The 23,526-nt window shown below is 32.9% G+C and overlaps 1 protein-coding gene across 1 annotated transcript; it reads left to right on the plus strand.

Annotated features, from left to right (window-relative positions):
* Nucleotides 1-4,948: 4,948 nt before the first annotated feature.
* On the plus strand, nucleotides 4,949-22,270 carry LOC141284322 (collagenase 3-like). The gene is given in 20 exon segments (XM_073817328.1): nucleotides 4,949-5,132; nucleotides 5,605-5,843; nucleotides 5,928-6,076; nucleotides 6,165-6,290; nucleotides 8,325-8,480; nucleotides 8,604-8,775; nucleotides 10,634-10,767; nucleotides 10,854-11,010; nucleotides 11,093-11,196; nucleotides 11,279-11,354; nucleotides 12,104-12,158; nucleotides 15,109-15,344; nucleotides 15,579-15,727; nucleotides 15,815-15,946; nucleotides 17,485-17,583; nucleotides 17,655-17,766; nucleotides 18,388-18,518; nucleotides 21,427-21,502; nucleotides 21,653-21,756; nucleotides 21,840-22,270. Coding segments are annotated over 20 exon segments (2,640 nt in total). The 5' UTR covers nucleotides 4,949-5,000; the 3' UTR covers nucleotides 21,941-22,270.
* Nucleotides 22,271-23,526: the final 1,256 nt, after the last annotated feature.

Genomic DNA, 23,526 nt, shown 5'->3' on the forward strand with positions numbered 1-23,526 from the left:
TGTATTACTAACCTGACTACTAATTATCAGATTAAGGCCACTCAAGGTGAACAAAGACTTAGAGGTTATAGGTTTAGGTTAAATTAATAAAAAGGGTAAACAATCTACAATTTTGTGATAAATGTGTTTAATAATTTTTTATACCAAATCTAGGTCATGTTTTCCCCTGAATCTGTTCATTCTAATGTAATTTGAAACCCACATTCATCTAGACATCAAAAGGGGGACTATTTAAGTCAGAATAACTTGCCTACAAAGCTAAAATAATATAATAATAGCTTATATGATATTTTGGTAACACTTTACAATAAGGTTCATTAGTTAACATTAGTTAACCACATTAGTTAACATGAACTAATAATGAACTGCACTTATACAGCATTTATTAATCTTTGTTAATGTTAATTTCAACATTTACTAATACATCATTAAAATCTTGTTAACATTAGTTAATGCAGTGTGAACTAACATGAACAAACAATGAACAACTGTATTTCCGTTAACTAACGTTAATGAAGATTAGTAAATACAGTAACTAATGTATTGCTCATGGTTAGTTCATGTTAGTTAATACATTAACTAATGTTTAACTAATGAACCTTATTGTAAAGTGTTACCGATATTTTTAGTACTGTTTTGGAAGTATATAGTCTCCTTTTTTAATTTTGGGGGTATTTAAAAATAAAGGCGCTTCACAATGCCATAGAAGAACCTTTTTTGTTTAAATGGTTCCATAAAGAACCTTTAACATCTGAAGAACCTTTCAGTTTCACAAAAGTGGAAGTTCTTTGTGGCAAAAAAAGGTTCTTCAAAATATAAAAAGGTAGGAAAGAGTTGGTTCTTTTTGAAGAACCTTTGACTGAATGGTTCTTTTCTTCCATGGCATCACTTTAAAGAACATTTTAAAGCACCTTTATTTTTAAGAGTATTTATAGATCACATGACTGAAGTCATGTTATTCCAGGTTGCAGTCATTTGTCACTGAAGGATTAAGGCATTGTCCAGGCCTTCATATAGATGTACAGTAGTCTTGCAAAATCTTATCCATAGCTTATCCATCCAGTCACTATGTGGAAGAGACTGGTCTATTGAAAACAAAACAATCTCCAAAATAACAAATTTGCCAATTCGTGATCCTTTGATGACAAATATTGTTGCCTAATATTGGATCTGTATGTGAAAGAGCTATCCTGAGTGATTTTTATCAAAATAGTTTAAAAATACTCATTGTTTTTACAGGGTATGTATAGATACTTTAAAATGAAATTCCAGGACTTTCAAGGACTTTTCAAGCACTACTTTTTTGATTTTCAAGAACTTTAATCAGAGATCTCACTTATCGAACAATGTCTTTTATTTAAAATTCTAAAAAAAGAGAAATAGATAAATAAAAATATACTAATTAAAATAAACTGAAGCACATGCAAAGCATTACTACTAAAGTATTACAAAGTATACTACACTTTTACTATAGTAAAACCACTGTTTTATTCATAAGGCAAATGATCGGCAATACGCAATTTGAAGTCCGGATCTGAAACAAATTATTTGCGATACGCGATCCATATGGAGCACTTCGAAATAGTGAATAATTTTGCAACGCAATGCTTTAACTAATTTGGAGTTTCAAAAAGCTCTGTTTCACTCATGACTACTTGCTTTTTAAAATTGTTAAAAGCAATGTTGAAATCCAAAAATGAATGGCTCTCAAAAATGAATCGCTTGAAATTAATGATTGGAGTCACAAGTTTTAATCGGTTCCAATGTAAATGCGTAATGACTTTCAGAGTAAATGACTCTCTTTTTGCATCTTCAGCCATGTTAATACAGCACTGTCAGTACTACTACTTGCTTAGCTCACTAGTTTTATGACATTAACTGAAAAAGGTATGATGTTTTTTGAATTGTGTGAATTTTGCTCTAAAAGATATGTGCTTATTGACAAAATTAAACATTTATTTCATAGATATGTTGTCTTTCCATACACTCTTAAAAGTAAAGGGGCTTCACGATGCCATAGAAGAACCTTTTTTGTCTAAATGGTTCCATAAAGAACCTTTACCATCTGAAGAACCTTTCTGTTTTACAAAAGGTTCTTTGTGGCGAAAGAAGGTTCTTCAGATTATAAAATGGTAAAAGAAAAAAAGATGGTTCTTTAAAAACTTTTGACTTAATGGTTCTTTGTGGAACCAAAAATGGTTCTACTATGGCATCGCTGTGAAGAACCTTTTAAAGCACCTTTATTTTTAAGAGTGTAACTCAGGAATATTGCTATTTTCAAGAGGTTTCCAGCCCTTAAATTTCAAAGTCACATTTAAGTACTTCAAGCACTTTAAGCACCTTGTACGAACTCCGTTTTCAGCATACATACTCATCGTATGTCCTCCTCACCCCTCCATATACTAGATCTCCTAGCGGTTCTTATGAATCCTAAAACAATGTAATTGCTGTTCGAAAGAATTAACCATATGATTGCCTCAATGATAACCATAGGGTCGTCTTTTGCAAGCTTGAGTGGTTGGGAGTTGTGCAATGGAAGTTGTTTGAAAGCAAAATAAGGAATGCATGCAATATGTGGATCATTGGCTTTCGGCTATGCATTGTGAAACTATAGAAAACAAGAGATGCCACAGAGACATATGAATCGAGGTGTTAAAGACGTATATATGCTATGTTTTTGCTCATTAAAGCTTCCAATCCAGTATATGAACTGGTTGACTTTCCATCACTGAATGATAGCTTAAATGTTAGATCTGTTTAAACACGATGCTTGTGATATCTTGGAAAAGGAGAACATTCTGTTGAAGTTTAATTGGCTATTTCCTTTTTGCTCAAAGGCACCCTGGCAGGGCTATTGGCAGCCATGTGAGGCTCAGTGTGTCCAAGAAGGGAAATGCTGTTGCATGTTTCAGGATGTTTTTTTCCCTTTTTTTGGGAATGTATGTTTGATGAACGTGAGAAAGAAAAAATGTTTCCACCCTTTCAGACAGTCGCTGGTTGTCTGTTGTCCGTTTATGTTTTACTTTACATGCTACAAATTGAGCCCAGTTGTATAATGAATTTTATTTTATCTACTTTCTTCACCACCAACTATTTTACAATTAGCCACTTTAGCGTTTTATAGCAGAAAGGCAGTGGGGCCACAATTATATCTGTTTCAAACATTCCTTAACTGGTATTTTTTGGACTGCAAACTTACAATTACATGTTTCTTTAAAAACTGTCCTCCTACTCATTCAGGTTGCCCGTTTTAGCACCAAACACCAAAAAAGCATTTATAGAGGGCTTATGCAAAGTCTGCTTTACTGGAATCCAACGCTGACGAGACGTCGAGACATCCCTTGTTTCTCATAAAACAAATTATATAGAAAAACAAGAAACTAAATAAAACAGAAATTGATAGAAAAATTAACCAGAGGTCGTAAAAAAAAGTATGGAAACATTAAATAGTGCCTGCATAAACTGCTACTGTACATGTAAGAGATAATATACTATGGATGTATGTTTCTGCATTAGAATTCAAAATTTAAAAAAAGACTGGGACTTTATATCTCACAGTTCTAACTTCTGCTTTTTTTTCCTCCAGTTCAGAATTGTAAATTTATAACTTGAAATTATGAGAGATAAACTCACATCTGTGAGGAAAAAAAGTGTGATGTAAACTCAGAAATGTAAAATGTGAACTTAAAATTGCAAGGAAAAAGTCAAAATTTTGAGTTTATATCCATCAGTACAGATTTTGTCCCCTCTGAATTGCACTAAACTAAATCTGAACTGTAAGATAAAAAGACTCCATCACCTTTTTTTATTCTGTGGTAGAAATGGGCTTGCATAAAATCCATTAAATAATATAAAATTTGACCCTTATTACAAATATTTTATTAGGTTGTAATAATTGACTGACAGTGTTATTGGTGGACATTTAATATCAATTTGAGTTTTGGTTATTTTAACTCTAAAAAAAAATAATCCATTGAAATGTACAAAAGAAATTGGATAAGCAATGAGATGGAAGAAATATTAAAATTATTAATACAGTGGACTCGCTAATTGGTCTCAAAACTGAAAGCATTAAAATGCCAGTGATGATGTATTTAAAAAGATAGTTCACCCAAAAATATTAATTACTTACCCTCATGTCGTTCCAAACCCATAAGAAATAAAGTCGCTATTTTTTTTTTTTTATTATTATTATTAATCTCGTGGCTTCACAAAATTATGGTTGAACCACATTTTGTCAATGTTCTTGGTATCTTTCTGGACCTTGAACGTAGAAGGAAACTTGCTGTCTATTAAAGGTCAGAAATCTTTTAGATTTCATCAAAAATATTTTCATTTGTGTTCTGAAGATGAAGGTCTTACAGGTTTGGAATGGCATGAGGATGAGTAATTTATGATAAATAAATATATGTTGGTGCAAAAGATTGTAATCCTAAGGATTGTATCAAAAATTATTGTTTATAAACTATGAAGCTAGACTTACATAGTATTCTGCTAAATTCTCAAGGAAATGCTAGGAAAAGAAACAACCATGCATTCATGTATAAATGCTGCAGATCACCAGATATAACACTCCACTGTGCAAAACACAGCTGACATTAGAGCTAATTTAGGGGGAAAAATGCTTTCCAGATGCCTTTTTTTTTTTACGTCTAATTCTATTCTCTCCGACACACGGGACGGGTAGATAATGGAAGAGGCATTTCATTGGGCATGAAATGCTGCAGGAAATATGGTAGGTACCACTCAGACAATCCCATGTGAGATCTAGGAATTGCTTTTTGAGGTAAATGCCTTTGATGCATATAATTTGACACATCTTACACAGGATCCCTCTTTTCTTGTGACCAGAGCAAACCACTCCCTAAGCTTGAGGTTTTCCTGGTCTTGGCACTGTCTGAGTCATAATAATACGTTAAAAACCATTCCCATCAGCTAAGACTTTCAATGTCTCCTTGGACTGGCCATTTTCAGAAGCTTCTGTGGTCTGCCGAGGGGAGATGCAGGTTTTGCTCTGTCTGGTTTGTGCCTTTGGCCTTTTTGGTCAGTATCATTCAGCACCTTTACCACTGGAAGATGAAGGATCCGTGCATCCAACAAGACCTGCTCAAAATGACCTGTCCCTGGCAACAGTAAGTCCTCTTTGCAATTTTGCAACTTGCAATTTAATAACTGATATATATTACTAATATTATGATATATATTTTTTGTGAAGAATTGTGTGTGTGTGTGTGTGTGTGTGTGTGTGTGTGTGTGTGTGTGTGTGTGTGTGTGTATATATATATATATGAAAAAATCTTCACAAGAAAGAAATTATATATATTACATTTTTCATTAGTAGTAATTGAAGTGTATTTTAAAATTTTTGGTCTTTACATACTAACAGCAGTTTATTTGTTGAATGTTTGCAGTTTTACATGTCAAAACCCCAAATTGGCGTAATATAATAAAAAAAATATTTTCAAATACAGCTCATTTTCCTTTGAACCTAAAAGCATATTGCTGATAAAGCAAAGTCTATCAAGTAGATTAAATACAGGAAGGGAGTGGAAAAATTAGGTTAGCTGATACTCACTGTGGTGGCTCCTGCACGTTTTCTTGTAGAAATACCTGCAGCAATTCTACAGTTTCCAAGCAGATCCTACAGGCCGCAGGAGGAGGAGTCGTCCTTCATTCTCTTCCAAACTGAAAGATATGCAGAGCTTTTTTGGGCTGAACAGGACAGGAACCTTGAACCTAGACACCCTCGCTGTCATGAGGACTCCTAGATGTGGCGTCTCAGATGTGGAGGATTACAGTCACAGACGTGGAAACAGGTGGAAGAAAAACATAATCACTTATGGGTAAATGCCATATTTATATTGTATATATTACATACAATTAGATGGTCTACCATGTATGGTAGTATAAGGTGTACAATCTTACAGTGTTGGGAGATACACCAGTGACCTACCTGTGAATACAGTGGACACTCTGATCGCGTCGGCTCTGGATGTGTGGGCAAAGGCCAGCCCTCTCACTTTCCTGAGGTCATATTCTCACCAGGCGGACATCATGGTGGAGTTCGTTGGAAACGGTATGTTGGACTCCACTAATGTGCATTTTCACCTTTGAAGATGATGTTATTCATTTGACATGTTGTTTACTCTGTGATGAACATCTAGAACATGGCGACTCGTTTCCTTTTGATGGTCCAGATGGCACACTGGCCCATGCTTTTGGCCCAGGGGAAGGCATTGGTGGGGATGTTCATTTTGATGAAGCTGAAGCATGGACTGCGGGTTTCAAAGGTTATTTTATTTTAACAATGTATTTTATTTTATTTTATTTTATACAACAGTTCTTTCTGATCCTCAAATCCGATTGGCTGTGATAACAGAACTCCAACCATTTCACCGTTTATATCACTCCACTTAAAGGAGTAGTTGACAAAAATTGACAGATAACGACTCACCTCACTCAATTGTCATCCAAGATGTTCATGTTTTTTTTCTTCACTCGTAAACAAATTATGTTTTTGAGGGTTTTCATTCCAGGATTTCTTTCCATATAATGGACTTCTAGTGCCCCTGAGTTTGAACTTCCAAATTGCAGTTTAAATGCAGCTTCAAAGGGCTCTAAATGATCCCAGCCAAGGAAGAAGGGTCTTATCTAGTTATTTTCTGAGAACATTTACAATTTATATACTTTTTAACCTCAAATGCTCATCTTGCCTAGCTCTGCGTAAACTCTGTGTATTCCAGTTAATGACAGTTAGGGTATGTCGAAAAACCTCAATCTCATTTTCTCCTCCAACTTTAAAATTGTCCTACTTCGCTGCAAAGTGAACGTGCAAAGAAGATCAAACACCCTTTACAAAAAAGGTAAAACAGCATTGCAGGACCATTTTAAAGCTGGAGTTTTTCGACATAACCTAACTGCATGAACTGGATTACATAAGAGTACATTCAGAGCTTAAGAAGTATATAAATTGTAAATTGTTTTAGAAAATAACCGATTGTTTGCTAGATAAGACCCTTCTTTCCTCAGCTGCGATCATTTAGAGCCCTTTGAAGCTGCATTTTAGAAGTTCAAACTCTGGGGCACCATAGAAGTCCATTATATGGAGAGAAATCCTGAAATGTTTTCCTCAAAAATTTAATTTCTTTACAACTTAAGAAAGAAAGCTATGAACATCTTGGATGACATTTTAAAAAAGTAATTATAGTTACTAGTTACTTGTTACTTCTCACAAATAGTAACTAACTGCATCATTATAAAAGTAACTAATTACCAGGGAAGGTAACTATTGTGTTATTTTTTTAAATATTTAAAAATGTCAAATACCTTGGATGCCTCAATATTAAATATGTTAAATGAGTAAAACACACTACTTAATCTATACTATTATAATGTTACTGTGGGACAATGTGAGAGACACCTTCCAAGGGCTAAATATCACGTTATTGGGTTTCGCTTTAACCCGCGGACACTAAAAACACCTTGTGGCAACACTGTTAAACATTCTGAGGTTTGTGTGTAGTCATAATAACAAGAAAACAATGTGCTTTTGTAAAATAAATAAAATAAACGGGGTGCGCTATCTACCATCTCAGTCTCTATTAACTCTCTTTTCACAGACACATAAACAAAACAACCTGAATCTCCGTGAATACGTGACTCAAAGACATGAGAAATATATGTATAGAAAGCTTGAAATGTCAACTTTTAAATGAAGTTACGTCAAAAACAAATATTCTCTGATAGTCTGTATACCAATGCAAGCTCCAGTTTAAACTTATCTCTACACATGTAGAAAAAACGGCCACATCACCAAACGTAAACAAACGTGTACATTCAACAAGTTCATCTTTGCTACTTTCCGTTTCAAGAAGAAAACGCACAAGAGGAATAAGCCATAATTTACCTCAGAAGAAGAACACAATGCAAAAATTATAGTAACGGCACATTTTTATTGTCAGTAACGGTAACGCTGTTGTAAAAGTTACGCTGTTAGTAACGGTGTTTATTTGTTACACCGTTATTTAATGTTAATAAAGATAACATATGTTTACATTGCGTCAATGTTTTGTATCAGCGGCCGTTCAGTACACATAAACCTGCCGAGAACAGCCTTATCACAGAGAGATCTTCTGGAATTTGCCACTGGCACTAATGTCTCTAGTGGTTAAACATAAGGTATGATTCCTTTTGGGTAAATCTAACAGGTAGTCCTTGGTCTCATTAATCTTTTATTTTTATTTGTATTTGTTAAGAGGAAAATCTCATCACGTTATATTTTATGTACATTTAACATAACTTGTTTTTTCCCCTTTTTTCTTTAGGGTTTAACCTCTATGTTGTAGCTGCACATGAGTTTGGTCACGCACTTGGTTTGAAACACTCGCAAAACCCAGAGTCAGTGATGTATCCAACTTACAAAAACAGAAAAACACATCTGCTCTCCAGCGAAGATATCATGAACATTAACACACTCTATGGTAAAACATAAATCGTGTTTGACAATCTATAACTGTGAAATTGGAATATTGTGGGAACAGAGGCCGTGTTCATTTTCCACATTATATGGGAGATCACATGTCTGTGTTTTTTCTGTCCAACAGGGCCAAGGGACAAAAGGCCCTATCCATCTCCAAGATTTAGCTGGAGCTATCCCAGCAACCCTTGGTACAGTGGTTCATATTTCCCTGTGTCATTCAAGGACACATGTAATCCCGATCTGACTTTCGATGCTGTGACTACTGTAGGAGAAGCCATTTTCTTCTTCAGAGACAAGTGAGTTGATCACATAAAGTTTTAGCTGCCACTTACAATCCATTTGAAAGCAAAAAAGTGAGAACAGAACAGGAGCTTGTAAATCATGGGTTTTTAAATTCATCTTCTGTCTGACTTTTGTTCTCATAATTGCGAGAAACTTTAGTAACTTTAGATCTCACAGTTGAGCTTTTCTCATAATTGCAACTTTATAATTACGACTTTATATTTAACAGATGCGACTATTTCTCATAAGTGTGACTATATTTATTATAATTACAACTTTTTCATAACTGACTATATCTCATAATTGTTTTTTTACTTCGTATTTGCATCTTTATTTTTCACTATTGCAATTTAATCTCACAATTTTGTTTTGCACAAAATTGTGCAATAGTTTCTTTATATCTCATGACATTTTTCTTATAATTTATGACCATTTCTTTGCAACTGTGTCTTTATATAATATAATTGTAACTTTATCAAATTATTAATGACTTTTTCAATTTATCACAATTGCAAGAATTTCGTACAACTGACTTTATAGCCTAAAATTAGTTAGAAATTAATTAGCTTAAAAACGTTATTTTTCATTGTTATGCTTCTCACAATATTAACTTTATATCTCACAATTACAACTTTATTTCTCACAGTTGTAACTATTTCGTGCAATTGTCTTTATGTCTTATAATTGTGACTATAAGTTTATCAATGACTTTATCAGTTTATCACAATTGCAAGTATTTCATACAACACACAATTACAGTTTAAAATCTGACAAATAAAATGTTAAAAATACAATTGTAACTTTATATCTCAAAATTACAACTTTATATCTCATTATTGTGACATGTTTCTCATAATTATGACTATTTCTTGCAATTATTTTTTATATCTTAAAATTGTCATTTCATCAAATTATCAATGACTATCAATTTATCAGAATTGCATTTCATACATGTAAATTTATATCTCAAAATTACATCTGTACTTCTTACTGTTGTGACTTTCTCATTATTTTTAATGTATATTTTGTAAGTGCAATTTTTTGCACTTTATCTCACAATTTTCACTATTTTGCACAATTGCAATTTTAAATCTTACAGTTGTGACTATTTCTTGCAATTGTGTTCATACCTTATAATTGTGACTTTTTTATAATTGTAACATTTTTAAACGACTTTATCAATTTATCACAATTGCAAGTAGTTCGTTCAACTGTGAATTTATATCTCAAAATTATTTAACTGTAATTAACTGTATTTCTCACTGTTGTGACTATTTCTCGTAATTGTGAAATAATATCTTATAATTGCAATTTTATATTCTACTGTTGTTTCCTCATTTCTCACAATTGCAACTTTATCTCACAATTGTGTCATTTTCTTAATATAGTGACTTTTTCATATTGTCAATGACTATCAGTTTTTCACAACTGCAAGTATTTCATACAACGTACTTTCGTGCGACTTTATGTCTCAAAATTTCAACTGTATTTCTCACTGTTGTGACTATTTCTTATAACTGTTAATTTCTCACAATTTTCACTATATTGCACAATTGCAAATTTAAATCTCATTAAATGAAATAAAAAATACAATTGTAACTTTATATCTCACAATTACAACTTTACTTCTCAAAGTTGTGACTATTTCTGGCAATTTTGACTTTATATTTGACAATTCTAACTTTATTTCTCACAGTTGTGACTTTTCACATTTACCATTTAATTTGATTATTTATTCATTTATTTTTGTTGGAAACAGGGTTTCATAATTGGCATAATACTTGTGTGCTAAATATAAAATATCTTCAACTTAACATGCACAGTTTTGATCATGCAAGATTATTTAAACAAACTCTATTTGTACCATTTCAGATACATGTGGATCAAACACAATAATCAAAATGACATAAAGGAAGGTCCCATCAGCAATTTCATGCCAAAAATTGATTGTCAGATCGATGCTGCTTATTGGGTCCCACAACGGTCAACAGCATATCTATTCAACGGTACAGACATTGTTTGACATTATATTTTACTGAATTTGCTTCAAGATGTTAAACAACACAAATTCTCTGTTTCACATTCAATACAGGGACAATTTTCTGGACCGTGAAAGGATCGCAAGTAAAAGGCAGACCGAAAAACATCAGCAGTCTGGGGTTCCCATCATGGGTGCAGCAGATAGACGCTGCGGTCCACATTCACAAAACTGTAAACACCCTATTCTTCACCCAACACCAGTACTGGAGGTGAACTAGAGAGATACAACAGCGATGTATCACTAATATCAGCTGACTGATAAATGACACTGAAAATGTTGTTTTATAATAGGTATAACGAACACAACAAGACTATGAGTGACTCAAGCCCACGTAACATTTCTGATGACTTCCCAGAAATAAATGGACCTATAAGTGCAGCAATTTATAAAGATGGTGGGTACCAGATTGATTACACTTGGTCTATAATGTATTTTCAGTTACATAACTTTCATCCATCACTACACTTTTTTTTCAGGGTTTCTTCATTTCTTTGTTGGCTCAGATGTGTATAAATATGACGTCAAACGAAAGGAAATTATTGGAGCAGATAAGTCAACTTCCTGGCTTGGATGTTAACGGACGTTCATTAGACTAATAGTTCTTAAATCAAATTATTTTTAATCATTATTTAAATCATTATTTTTGCAATTCTGGTAAAAGTGGCACTAGATATGACAATTCACCTGTTTGCAATAATTATGTTGTATTGAAGTGTATTTTCAGCATGCTATATGCTTGTATTTCATGTGATAGATGCATCTACTGTTTAATGTCTTTGGAACATTTTTAATATGCAAATGTATCTAAAAAGTCAGAATGTGGTATAAATTTAAATTTATGACTCTATCATTACTTCTAAAGAAAATAACATAACAACCAAAGTATTCAGCCTGAATATACACTAATCAGTGCGTATTCAAGATTGTAATAAAGTAAGTAATAAAAGTACTTGTGGAAATCCTTCTCATGCAAAATGAAGATTTCAGAATATAACAAACGAACAGAATCTTAAATGATTTACAACATGTCGCAATCATAATCCTCTTCACTCCTTTGTAAACCCCACTAAGACTTCTGATGAAAAACTAGACGTGAGATCATTTTGTGGGCGACAAAAGCCACTAAATGCCTGACAATAAATTCTTGTTTCGAGGGCCCGGGTCCCACATGATTTCTTACTGTCTTAAGGTTTGCATGAGTGGTATAAGACTCAGACGACATAAAAAGGAGAACATAAATGTGCCATGGTCAAAATGAACTGGTTGTGGCCTTGGATCTTCTTGTGTTGGGACATTGTAAGGACCTCACGCGTGACTCTACAGAGCCCTAGCCCAGAGGACATCCAACATGCTGAGGTTTGTCTGACATGAAGTGTTTTTCTAGTCTACATATGTGACCCTGGGCCATAAAACCTTAAGAAGTCTTAAGTAGCATGGGTATATTTGTAGCAATAGCCAAAAATACATTGTATTGGTCAAAATTGACGATTTCTCTTTTATGCCAAAAATCATTAGGATATTATTAGGATATTGAAGATATTTTGTAAATTTCCTGCCATAAATATGTCAAACTTTATTTTTTGATTAGTAATATGCACTGCTAAGAATTTCATTTGGACAACATTAAATGTGATTTTCTCAAGATTTTTTGCACCCTCAGATTTTAGATTTTCAGATAGTTGTATCCCGGCCAAATATGGTCCTATCCTGACAAAAATAACTAAAATAAATCTTATTTTCTAAAAATTGACCATTGGGACTGGTTTTGTGGTCCATGGTCACATATACAACATATTTTATTTTACTAAGCATCTTTGATTGTATTAGACAGACCTCATCAGAGTTTGATTTGCATTGGATAGCAACAAAAAATAACATAATGTAAAAATAATAATAATAATAATAATAAAATTGTTGTTGTTGTACAGCAAGTGAAAATATAAACATTAGTAAAATAAAAAAATATTTAATTAAACTTAAAATTATTTATTACATAAAAATATAAATATAATAATTGCTTATATTATTTAATTTCTGTTTGTTATTTTCAAATCGTGTTAATGCATAATATTTATTATTATTAATGGTAGTAAAACACTGAACGGTAACATCATTAATAAATTGTTTTTTTGAGTAAAATAATCTATAATTTAAACGTATTATTATTACTATTTTTAATCATATTGTTTTAAATAAACTTATACTACAGGGCCGTTGAATGCTTGAATCTGATTGGCTGATGAACGTTCTAGAGGTGTGCATTATATTCAGGGATATACGCATGGCGAACGTAGTTCTAGGCAGCTTTAGACCGCAGTGCATGTCTATATCACTTCGCCATACGATTTCAGTTATTTCAAAGGTCCTTACAGCCCAAAACAGCAAAATAACTAAAACCCACAATAACACTGGCCAAGCTAATAAATACAGTAAACATCAGGATAAAAACGACAGATTATTTCCATGTTTTTTTCCACATTATATTACGTTTTATCATGTACGGAAAGCACAAACTCTTTTTCTCTCGCCCTCTCTCACTCACCTCACAGACGCACACACATAACGTTACAGTTTGCACTCGCGTTAGCATTCGCGCTAATGTTGTTAGCGCTGCTCTGACGATTAACAACTTAACAACGACATGACAGCTCCCAAACGCGAGGAGACAACGGCGTGGTCTTGAAGAAAATGAATTTATGGTTGAACTGTTAGTAGAGACGATGCTGCCAGTCACCCTTGAGAGACAGACGTGAGAGAGGTAACTGTTAAAGTCATACACTTAGTTTCTCTCCCTCACTCTTTCCGTCTGTCTGCTTGTCTTTCGGTCTGTATAAACTTCATTATTAACGGCATTATTTTGCTATTAACAGCCCAAGCGTCGTTGCTAGTTTCAAAACGTCATTTTAGACCTAGTAACGACGCTTGAGCCGTTGATAGCAAACTAATGCAGTTAATAATGAAGTTTAGACAGACCAGACCGACAGACAAGCAGACGGACCGAAAGAGAGAGGGAGAGAGATATTAAGTGCATGAATTGCCTCTGTCAAGTCTGTGTGTCTCTCAAAGTTGACTGGCAGCATCGTCTCTACTAACAGTTAAACTTTAAGTTCATTTTCTTCAAGACCACGCCGTTGTTACCTCGCGTGTGAGAGTTGTCATGTCGTTTTTAAGTTGTTAATCATCAGAGCAGCGCTAACAACATTAGCGCGAATGCTAGCGTGAGTGCTAACTGTCTGTGTGTGCGTCTGTGAGGGAGAGAGAGCGAGAGAAATAGAGTTTGTGCTTTCCGTACATAATAAAACGTAATATTGCGGAAAAAACATGGACATAATCTTTTGTTTTTATCTAGTCGGTTACTGTATTTCCTGTTTGGCCAGTGTCATTGTGGGTTTTGGTTATTTTGCTGTTTTAGGCTGTAAGGACCTTTGAAATACCTGAAATCGTGTGGCGAAGTGATATAGACATGTTATGCGGTCAAAAGCTGCCCGGAACTACATTCACCGTGCGTTTCCCTGAAAATAATGCACACCTCTAGAACGTTCGTCAGCCAATCAGATTCAAGCATTCAATGGCCCAGTAGTATAAAAGTAAATAAATCATTAATCTTTTTTTTCTTTTCTTTTTGATTGATTGATTTCAAACTGATGGACCAGATTTTAACGTACTATTATTATTAATTTATTGTTATAAATAAATAAAATTAAAAACTAGGAAATAATAATAATAAAACAAAGTAAGGTTTTTTAAAAAAAGTCTCTTTTGCTCACCAAGCCTGCTCACCAATTTATACAGCAAAGACAGCAAAATACAGCAAAAGTTTGAAATATTTTTACTATTTAAAATAACTGCTTTCTATTTGAATATATTTTTAAATGTAATTTATCTGTGATGAAAGCCACATTTTCAACATCATTACTCCAGTCTTCAGTGTCACATGATCCTTCAGAAATCATTCTAATATGCTGATTATGCTGTTTAAGAAACATTTTTATTATTATAATCAATATTTAACAGTTGAGTACATTTTTTCAGGATTCATTGATGAATAGAAAGATCTGAAATAAAAATATTTTATAATAAATGCTTTCTATTCATCAAAGAAACCTAAAAAAAAAAAATAATAATAATAATACATGTTTTTTGAGCAGAAATTTAGAATATTAGAATGATTTCTGAAGGATCACGTACAAATAAATGCAGGCTTGGTGAGCAGAAGAGACTTTAAAATTTTTTAAATCTTTCTGTTCAAAAACCTTTGACTGGTAGTGTATATACAGTAGACTACAGCAGATTTACTGTTTGACAGGAATATTTGCAGTGGTTCTATCACCTAAAGATGCATAGTCGCAGTAAGAGGCATGCAGATCTCATGAAAGAGAAGATCAGAGCAATGCAACATTTCTTTAACCTGAAAGAAAGTGGTCTTCTGGATCCGAAAACCCTGGATGTGATGAGAGAGGCAAGATGTGGAGTTCCTGATGTGGAGAACTTCAGCTTTTATCCTGGATGACCTAAATGGAAGAGCAACACCATCACATACAGGTCCGGCAGAGAAAATCTCACAGATTGATGGATTTTACAATGTTACCATCCAAATTTATATGAGTATTCCTTCAATAAATGGATTATAATTCAAGTTTGTCTTGGATTTTAGTAGGGTGTACTGCTATCAATGGAGAAAAGCCTTAGGATTTAGTTTGTCTGTTATTCCTCCCAAAAAAATCTCTCAGGTTTCAACATGTCTTTTGTAAAATGTGGCTCTTATGAATCCTGCAGGATTGCAAGATATACCCCTGATCTCAGTCGGGAAGAGGTGGAGAACTCCTTGCGTTTGGCTCTGAAAGTATGGAGTGAAACTGCTGCTCTGAAGTTTGTCCAAGTAAATCATGGAATGGCAGATATTACCTTTTCCTTCAACTCTAAAGGTGCATTTGAATCTAATCTGATGTATTTTCTTACTTTTCTTACATTTTCTAACACATCTGAAAACCTGCCGTCTCATTGTTCCATAGCTCATGGAGACTTCTTTCCTTTCGATGGCCCAGGAGGCATGCTAGCGCCCGCTTTTGAGCCTGGAGAGGGCATCGGAGGAGATGTACACTTTGACGATGATGAAACATGGACAGTGAGACACAGCAGGCCAGGTACAGCAGGATAAACACTGAATCATTCATGCAATCCAACACCATGAGTGAGTAAACATGATTTCAGAATGATGGTCCAGTTGTAGTTGTTGATTTATTGTTAGAAATAAACAATACAATAAATGCAGACTTTAATAATATTTACATATTCGTAGTAGTTTTCTTTATGTGTTCTTTTTTTTGTAATTATTATTATTAATACAAATTTATTGTAATAAATAAAGACACACAGACAGTTTTTTTAATGTAAATAATAATAACAAGAAGAAAAAATATTATCATTAGATGTATTGTTATAAATAACTACATTTAGTCTGTTTAATCAATAATAATAATAATAATAATAATAATAATATGTAAAATAAAATGTTTTCTTCTGGTTAAAATACATAAAACAAATAAAATGTTTTAAGAATTATAATAACCTATTTTTATTATTCCTGCATTATCTAGCATTATATTATTATTATTAATATATAAATAAATGAACAGATTGAACAGTACTACTTCTACTAATAATAATGTATTCTTCAGGTTAAAAATACATAAACACAGATCAAATGTTTTAAGTAATAATATTTGCATATTCTTCCTTTTATTATTATTAATTTATTGTTAGAAAGAAAGAAAAAAAGAAAGAATATTTACATATTTGTATTATTCTTGTATACATTATAATTACTATTCTATTAGTATTATTATTAATACTTATTCTTATAAATAAAATAAACACAGGTTTTAAATTAATTAAATAGTACTACTACTACTACTAATAATAATAATAATTGATTTTATTACTATAAATAAATAATGTTTATTATTATTAATAATCATGTATTTTGATTAAAAATACATAAATAGATAGGTTTTAAGTAATAATAACATTTATGTATTCCTATATTATGTATTACTATTAATAAATTTACTGTTATAAATAAATAAAGATTAAAGTTTTATTTTATTTAATAAGAATAATATAATTAATAATATAATAATATAATAACAATATATAATAATAATAATGTATTCTTCGGGTTAAACATATATAAACACAGATAAAATGTTTTGAGTAATAATAATATTTATGTATTCTTATTCTTATTAATTTATTGTTAGAAAGAAATATTTTATGTATTATTTACTTATAATAAATAAACAGGTTTTAATTTAATTAATACTAATAATACTACTAATAATAATAATAATGTATTCTTCCTATAGTTTATTATTTATTATTATTTATTTTAGTTAAAATTACATAAATGGTAAGTAGTAGTAATAATAATTATAATATTTACGTATTCTTATTATTATTAAATTTACTGTTATAAATAAATAAATACTGTTTTATTTTTAAAAAATAATATTATCATTAATAATAATATTTATATATTATAGTTATATATTGTTCAAATAAATAAATAAATACTTACCCTTTTATTTTATTATCATCATTAATCGTGATGGCACTGCAGGATACAATCTGTTCATGGTGGCAGCACATGAGCTGGGTCACTCTTTGTGTCTGTCTCACTCAGGGGACCCCACTGCTCTCATGTATCCAAAGTACAAGTTCATCAACGCTGCAACGTACAAACTCACAAAAGATGACACACTGGGGATTCAGGCTCTGTATGGTAAGTAAAAAAATGTTTTCAGTTCTTTGTAAGCTACTGAAATATATGACACTCATTTTTTTCTTTGAAAGGAAAGAAAACAAAACAACAGAAGACATTCGTAATCCCCAATAAGTGTGATCCAAACATTTCTCTTGATGCGGTGACAGTACTTGGAAAAGAAATTATCTTCTTTAAAAACAGGTGAAGCGTTTACTCATTCCTCTAACTGTTAAATGTTAAATTACTTTATTAAAAAGTTAACATGACGTTTTTGGGTTGCCCTCTACAAAGTATAAGTCTTACGGTGCGTTCACACTACAGCGTCAAATTTGCGCTCAGTGCTGCTGGCAACGCTACAACGCCACTGCTTTGGGGAGTGTCTAATTTAGGGCTGAGCACACCTCTGAAAAACAATGTTCACACCCTATTTATGTTCCATTGTCTTCTTTTAACGGCGGTTCGAAAACTAAACTGTAGCATATAATGAAAACATGCAAAGTACATTTACTTTTGCTTGACTTTTTCAATAATATGTGATTTCAGCTCAGTAATCCACCAGTTTTAGAAACACGCGTCATAATCTTGCCTTGCCTACTCTTCACAGCGATTGGTTGTCGCCGGCGTTTTGCGCTCGAAATTTGCATAAAGTTGAGGAATGCCCAACCTTTTGACGCTTTCAGCTGCTCTCAACGCTTTCTCCGCGCCGCTTCCAATCCCAAAATGCACCACGCGACCGTTTACGCGCAACTTCCACATGAATGAATTGAAAACGCTCGCTTTGCCCCGCTCGCTACGTGCCAGTGTGAACGCACATGTCTCTAGTTACATGTGGATGAGGACAAACTGGAACAGACTAAGAGAAGGACCTCAGAGTGCTTTTCTACCAAGCATCACCTCACCTGTAGATGCAGCCTATGACATTCCTTCTAAACGAGTGGTTTATGTGTTCACAGGTAAAAAAAAAAAAAAAAAATACTGCCAAATCTACTCAGTTGTTATAGAGGGGTTGCACTTACATCACAATTTGGACAGTTACCCAGATGCATGGCCATATTGGCCATACTCAGTTGTAAACAACAGCATGGATTGAACGGTAAATGTACTCCTGAATATGTTAATTAATGCTAATGTATGCTGTCAAAACCACAGGAAAAAATGTGTGGAATCTGCTAAATCATATAGAGAATGACTTAGTAAGCAGGAAAGGCTGCCATAATTTGACAAACTAAAGTTAATAGGTGGTAAAGATACATACCAGCACTATTAATTAAGATATTAGCCTAATATTTCACCTACCTGACCGGAAATGATGAGAACAAACACAAATGTTTATCAAGATTCTTGCCCTGGAAATCCTGGTTCAGTTTGGCCAACCACAAATGGCTTTTGTTCCTCAGACAGTTTTTTAAACTCTTCTCCTTGATTTGTTATAACTTTTGGCAGTCTGTAGTACTCCAGATGTTTTTCCCGGTCTGACTAAATAGAACAGTCCAAAACATGACAGTAATTAACCATTTTCAGCAGCAATAACCAGCAAAATATACGAGTTTCATTCAGTTCAGTGGCATCGTTCATTGCCGCCAAATGTTGGGTAGGCAGTTTCTGCGCCACTAGCATCACCTAGTGGAACTACAAAAATATAGAACGTTTTTTTTATACAACCTGCAAACGCATCTTTCGCGTATCACGAAGCTTTAGGTCTACTTTCAATAAAAGGTCCAACATATAAGGAATACTTTTAACTTGAAGTTTAGCTTACCTGTCGAGAAGAAGCTCCGCAATTTCGTCATATGGATGAAACTCAAACATTCGATCATATTCCTTCATATCTTGTAAAAACACTATGTTTACTACACTATTGTTTTACCTCGTTGTCTGTCTCTCTGTATTTTGGCAAGTGTTCGTATTTTGGCTTGCACTTATATTAGGATATCTGAATTTTATTTTCCATGCCGAAAAACACCTAAACATCTGCTGGCTCAGCCTGTTACAGTAGACACGCACCACGCAGAAATAAGATTATGGGTGAGACTTTCGGTTCATTTGCAGCTAATGAGAAGTAAGGAGAAGAATAACAATGTGCAGTAAATGGAAAACTTGTTTGCACTTCAAATCAGTGTGTTCATAATTAAGATAGTATGTTAAAATAATACAGTAAAACACACCAATTTGCAATCAAAGTCAAAACTCAAAGTCAGCTTTATTGTCAGCCACATGTACAGGACATACAGAGAATTGAAATTGCATTACTCTCAGACCCATGGTGCATAACAGGTAACATTAAATACAAGAGGAAGAATTTTAAATCCTATTTTACATATAACCCAAACAAAAAGAAAAATACAATATACAAGTAGCAAAATATCAAGCAGCAAAATGAGCTGTTTTGTACAGCAAAAAATAGCTGGAGGCGAATGAGACCAGAAGCCAGACCCATAAAATTTATAAATGGCTGCGCCCACTCTTACGATAGAGAGAGAGAGAGAGAGAGAGAGAGAGAGAGAGAGAGAGAGAGAGAGAGAGAGAGGGCCAGACAGACAGAGAGAGAGAGGGTTTTTTTCTGGAAAAAAAATTAGACAAGAGGAGCATCTGAGGTTAAAAAGTATATACAGTGCCTTGCAAAAGTATTCATACCCCCCCCCCTTTTTTTTTTTTGTCGCAGCATTATGTTAAACTTCTTTAAATTAGTTTTTCCCCACATCAATTTACACTCCATAAACCATAATAATGACAAAGCAAAATACAGATTTGCAAATTTTACAAATTTATTAAAAACATAGTTGAAGTAGATGTACATTAAGTACATAGTTGAAGCACCTTTACAGCCTCAAGTCTTTTTGGGTATGATGTGACAAGATTTGCACATCTGCATTTGGCAATTATCTGCCATTCTTTGCCTCACCTTTTCACCTCTCGAGCTCTGTCAGCTTGGATGGGGCTGGCAGACATTTTCTAGAGTCCTAGTTGTTCCAATCGTCTTCCATTATGGATAATGGAGGCTACATGCTTCTGTGAAACTTCAATGCAGCAGATTTTTTTTCTGAACTCTTCCCTAGATCATTGCCTTAACACAAGTCTGTCACTGAGCTCTACAGGCAGTTATCTTGACCTCAGGACTTGGTTTTTGCTCTGATATGCATTTCAGCTGTTAGACCTTTTCTGAGAGGCGTGTGCCTTTCTAAATCATACTCATTCAAATGAATTTGCCACAGTTTAACTCCACTCGAAGTGTAGTAACATCTAGAAGCAATATGAATGCTCCTGAGCTAAATTTCCGAGTGTCCCAGAAAAGGGTATGAATACTTATGCAACGGGATCTTTCAGTTTTTTATTTTTAATAAATTTACACAAATGTTAAAAACCTATTTTTTGCTTTGCCATTATGGAGTACGGAGTGTAGATTGATGTGGGAAAAAAGTAATTTAAAGTAGTTTAACATAAGGCAGCAACATAACAAAATGTGAAAAAAATGAAGGGGTATGAATAATTTTGCAAGGCACTGTAAATTGTATATAATTTTTTTTTTTTTAAATAACCCATCGTTTTGCTAAATAAGACCATCAGCTGTCATCGTTTAGAGCCCTTTGAAGCTGCATTTTGGAAGTTCAAACTGGGGGAAACATGGAGAGAAGTCCTGAAATGTTTTACTCAAAAAACGTAACTTCCTTACGACTGAAGAAAGAAAGACATGAACATCTTGGATGACAAGGGGTTGAGTACATTATCTAACGACTCCAATCTTTTGAACAGTAGTGTAAATATAATTTATTCTTCTGTTTACTAGGTCCTAAATATTGGGTAGTTCAGAAACTGCAGTCAAAGAGTTATTATGGCTCCATCTATGAGTTTGGATTAAAACAGTAAAACAAATAGATGCTGCTGTTTATGTTGGTGAACGTGGAAAGACCTATTTTTTCACAGGAGACTACTATTTCAGGTAACATCTATATTTTTTTTCAAATGTTATGATCTAAAGTTCATGTTGTTTAGGAGTAAAAAAGTTCAATAATTTCTTTCCAGCAAAAAGGTTTATCAGATAACTCATACTTCAGACATTTACTAAGCACTAACATTCCCTTTTTTGTAGTTATGATGAGAAAAGAAGTGTGATGGATCCTGGATTTCCAAGGAAAATTCATATGGATTGGCCCAGCATTGTTGGGAAAGTGGATGCAGCTTTTGAACTCGATGGTAATGGACTGTATCATTTTCTACCAGTGTTCTCTGTAACATTTTTTCCCTGGAATTATATGCCTGTTTTTTTTCCTCGACAGGACTTATTCACCTCTTTTGCAGATCAAAGGCATTTATCTTCAGCCATCAGAAAAGACGTTTGTTACACATTATGAACACTAATGCTTGGTTTGGCCGCTAAGAGTGAAGTGTGAACTGTTCACAAGAAGTACAGGAAATGTGTGATTGACTATTGTGCCTAATATCAAAAGTCTGTGTAAAGGCAATTCAGAGAATGGTTTCTAAACACATTATAAAGGTTAAAAATGTATTGCTGAAACATGTTACAAAGACTGTGAACTATGTACTAATGAATTGTGGAGTTAAACAGTTTTTTTTTTTTTTTTGTGTGTGTTCAGGGGTTTTTGGGCGAGGCTAAAATCATGGCCCCTAAAAAAATAATAATAATATTGCTTTACATGGACTTTAAGTTTAGTTGTACAGTATCGAGTTATTTGAATCTTTCACATGGTTACAGAATCATCAGTAAATAAAGTTTCTCAAATTATAGATGTATTCATATTCTTTGAAAACAATCACTTTATATCTACAATGTACAACAGTGTTTTAGTGCCACGTTAAAAAAAATCTAAAATTACGTGATTAAAGTCAGAATATTTTGATAATAAAGTTGAAATATTTTGAGAATAATGTTGAAATTACAAGGATAAAGTTGAAATGTTTCAAGAATAAAGTCAAAATTTCGAGAATAAAGTTTAAATGTTTAGAGAAAAAAGTCTAAATGTTTTGAGAATTAAGTACAAAATGTTTAAAAAATAAAGTCAAAATTTTGAAATGTTTCAAGAACAAAATTGACATTTTGAGAATAAAGTCTATGTTTCGTGTATAATGTAGAAAGTTTGAGAATAATGTAGAAATTACGAGAATAAAGTCTAAATGTTTCGAGAACAAAGTCGAAATGTCTTAGAATAAAATCGAAATGTTTTGAGAATAACGTCAAAATTTTGATAATAAAGTCTAAATATTTTGACGATAAGGTTGAAATGTTTTTTAAAAAAGTCTAAATGTTTAGCGAATAAAGTGGAAATTACGAAAAAAAAGTCTAAATGTTTTGGGAATAAAGCAGAAATTTCGAGAACAGTCAAAATGACGAGAATAAAGTCAAAATGTTTTAAGAATTAAATTGAAATTTTGAGTCAAAGCTATGAGGATAAAGTGTCAATGTTTCGAGCATACAGTAGAAATTTTGTGAAAAATGTTGAAATTACGAGAATAAAGTCAAAATGTTTCGAGAATAAAGTTGAAATTTCAAGAATAAAGTCAAAATGTTTCGAGAATAAAGTCGCAATTACGAGACTTAAGTTAAAATGTTTTGAGAATGAAGTCAAAATTACGAGAATTAAGTCGAAATATCATGAAATACAAATTATAAATGTCTTTCCTCTTCATTTATAATAGACATTTTGTTTGTATTTTGCTATAAAAACTGACAGATTTTGAAAGTTAAGACTTTGGAATATCTCCTAGTGCTCTAGCCATCTGCATGCACAAAAGGCTAGAATATACTCTCAAAATATTATAACTTTTATCTCATAATTGCTACGAATTAATTCTCAGATTTTTGACCTTATTCTCAAAATATTTTAACATTTAGACTTTATAAAACACTTTAAATTTGTTTTGGTCAGTTTGACTTTATTCTAATAATTTTTTTTTTTTTTTTACATTTTTTAACATGGCAATAAAAAAATATTTTGTGCATTAGAT

The sequence above is a fragment of the Garra rufa genome, chromosome 14 (assembly GCF_049309525.1).
Source record: "Garra rufa chromosome 14, GarRuf1.0, whole genome shotgun sequence".
Taxonomy (NCBI): domain Eukaryota; kingdom Metazoa; phylum Chordata; class Actinopteri; order Cypriniformes; family Cyprinidae; genus Garra; species Garra rufa.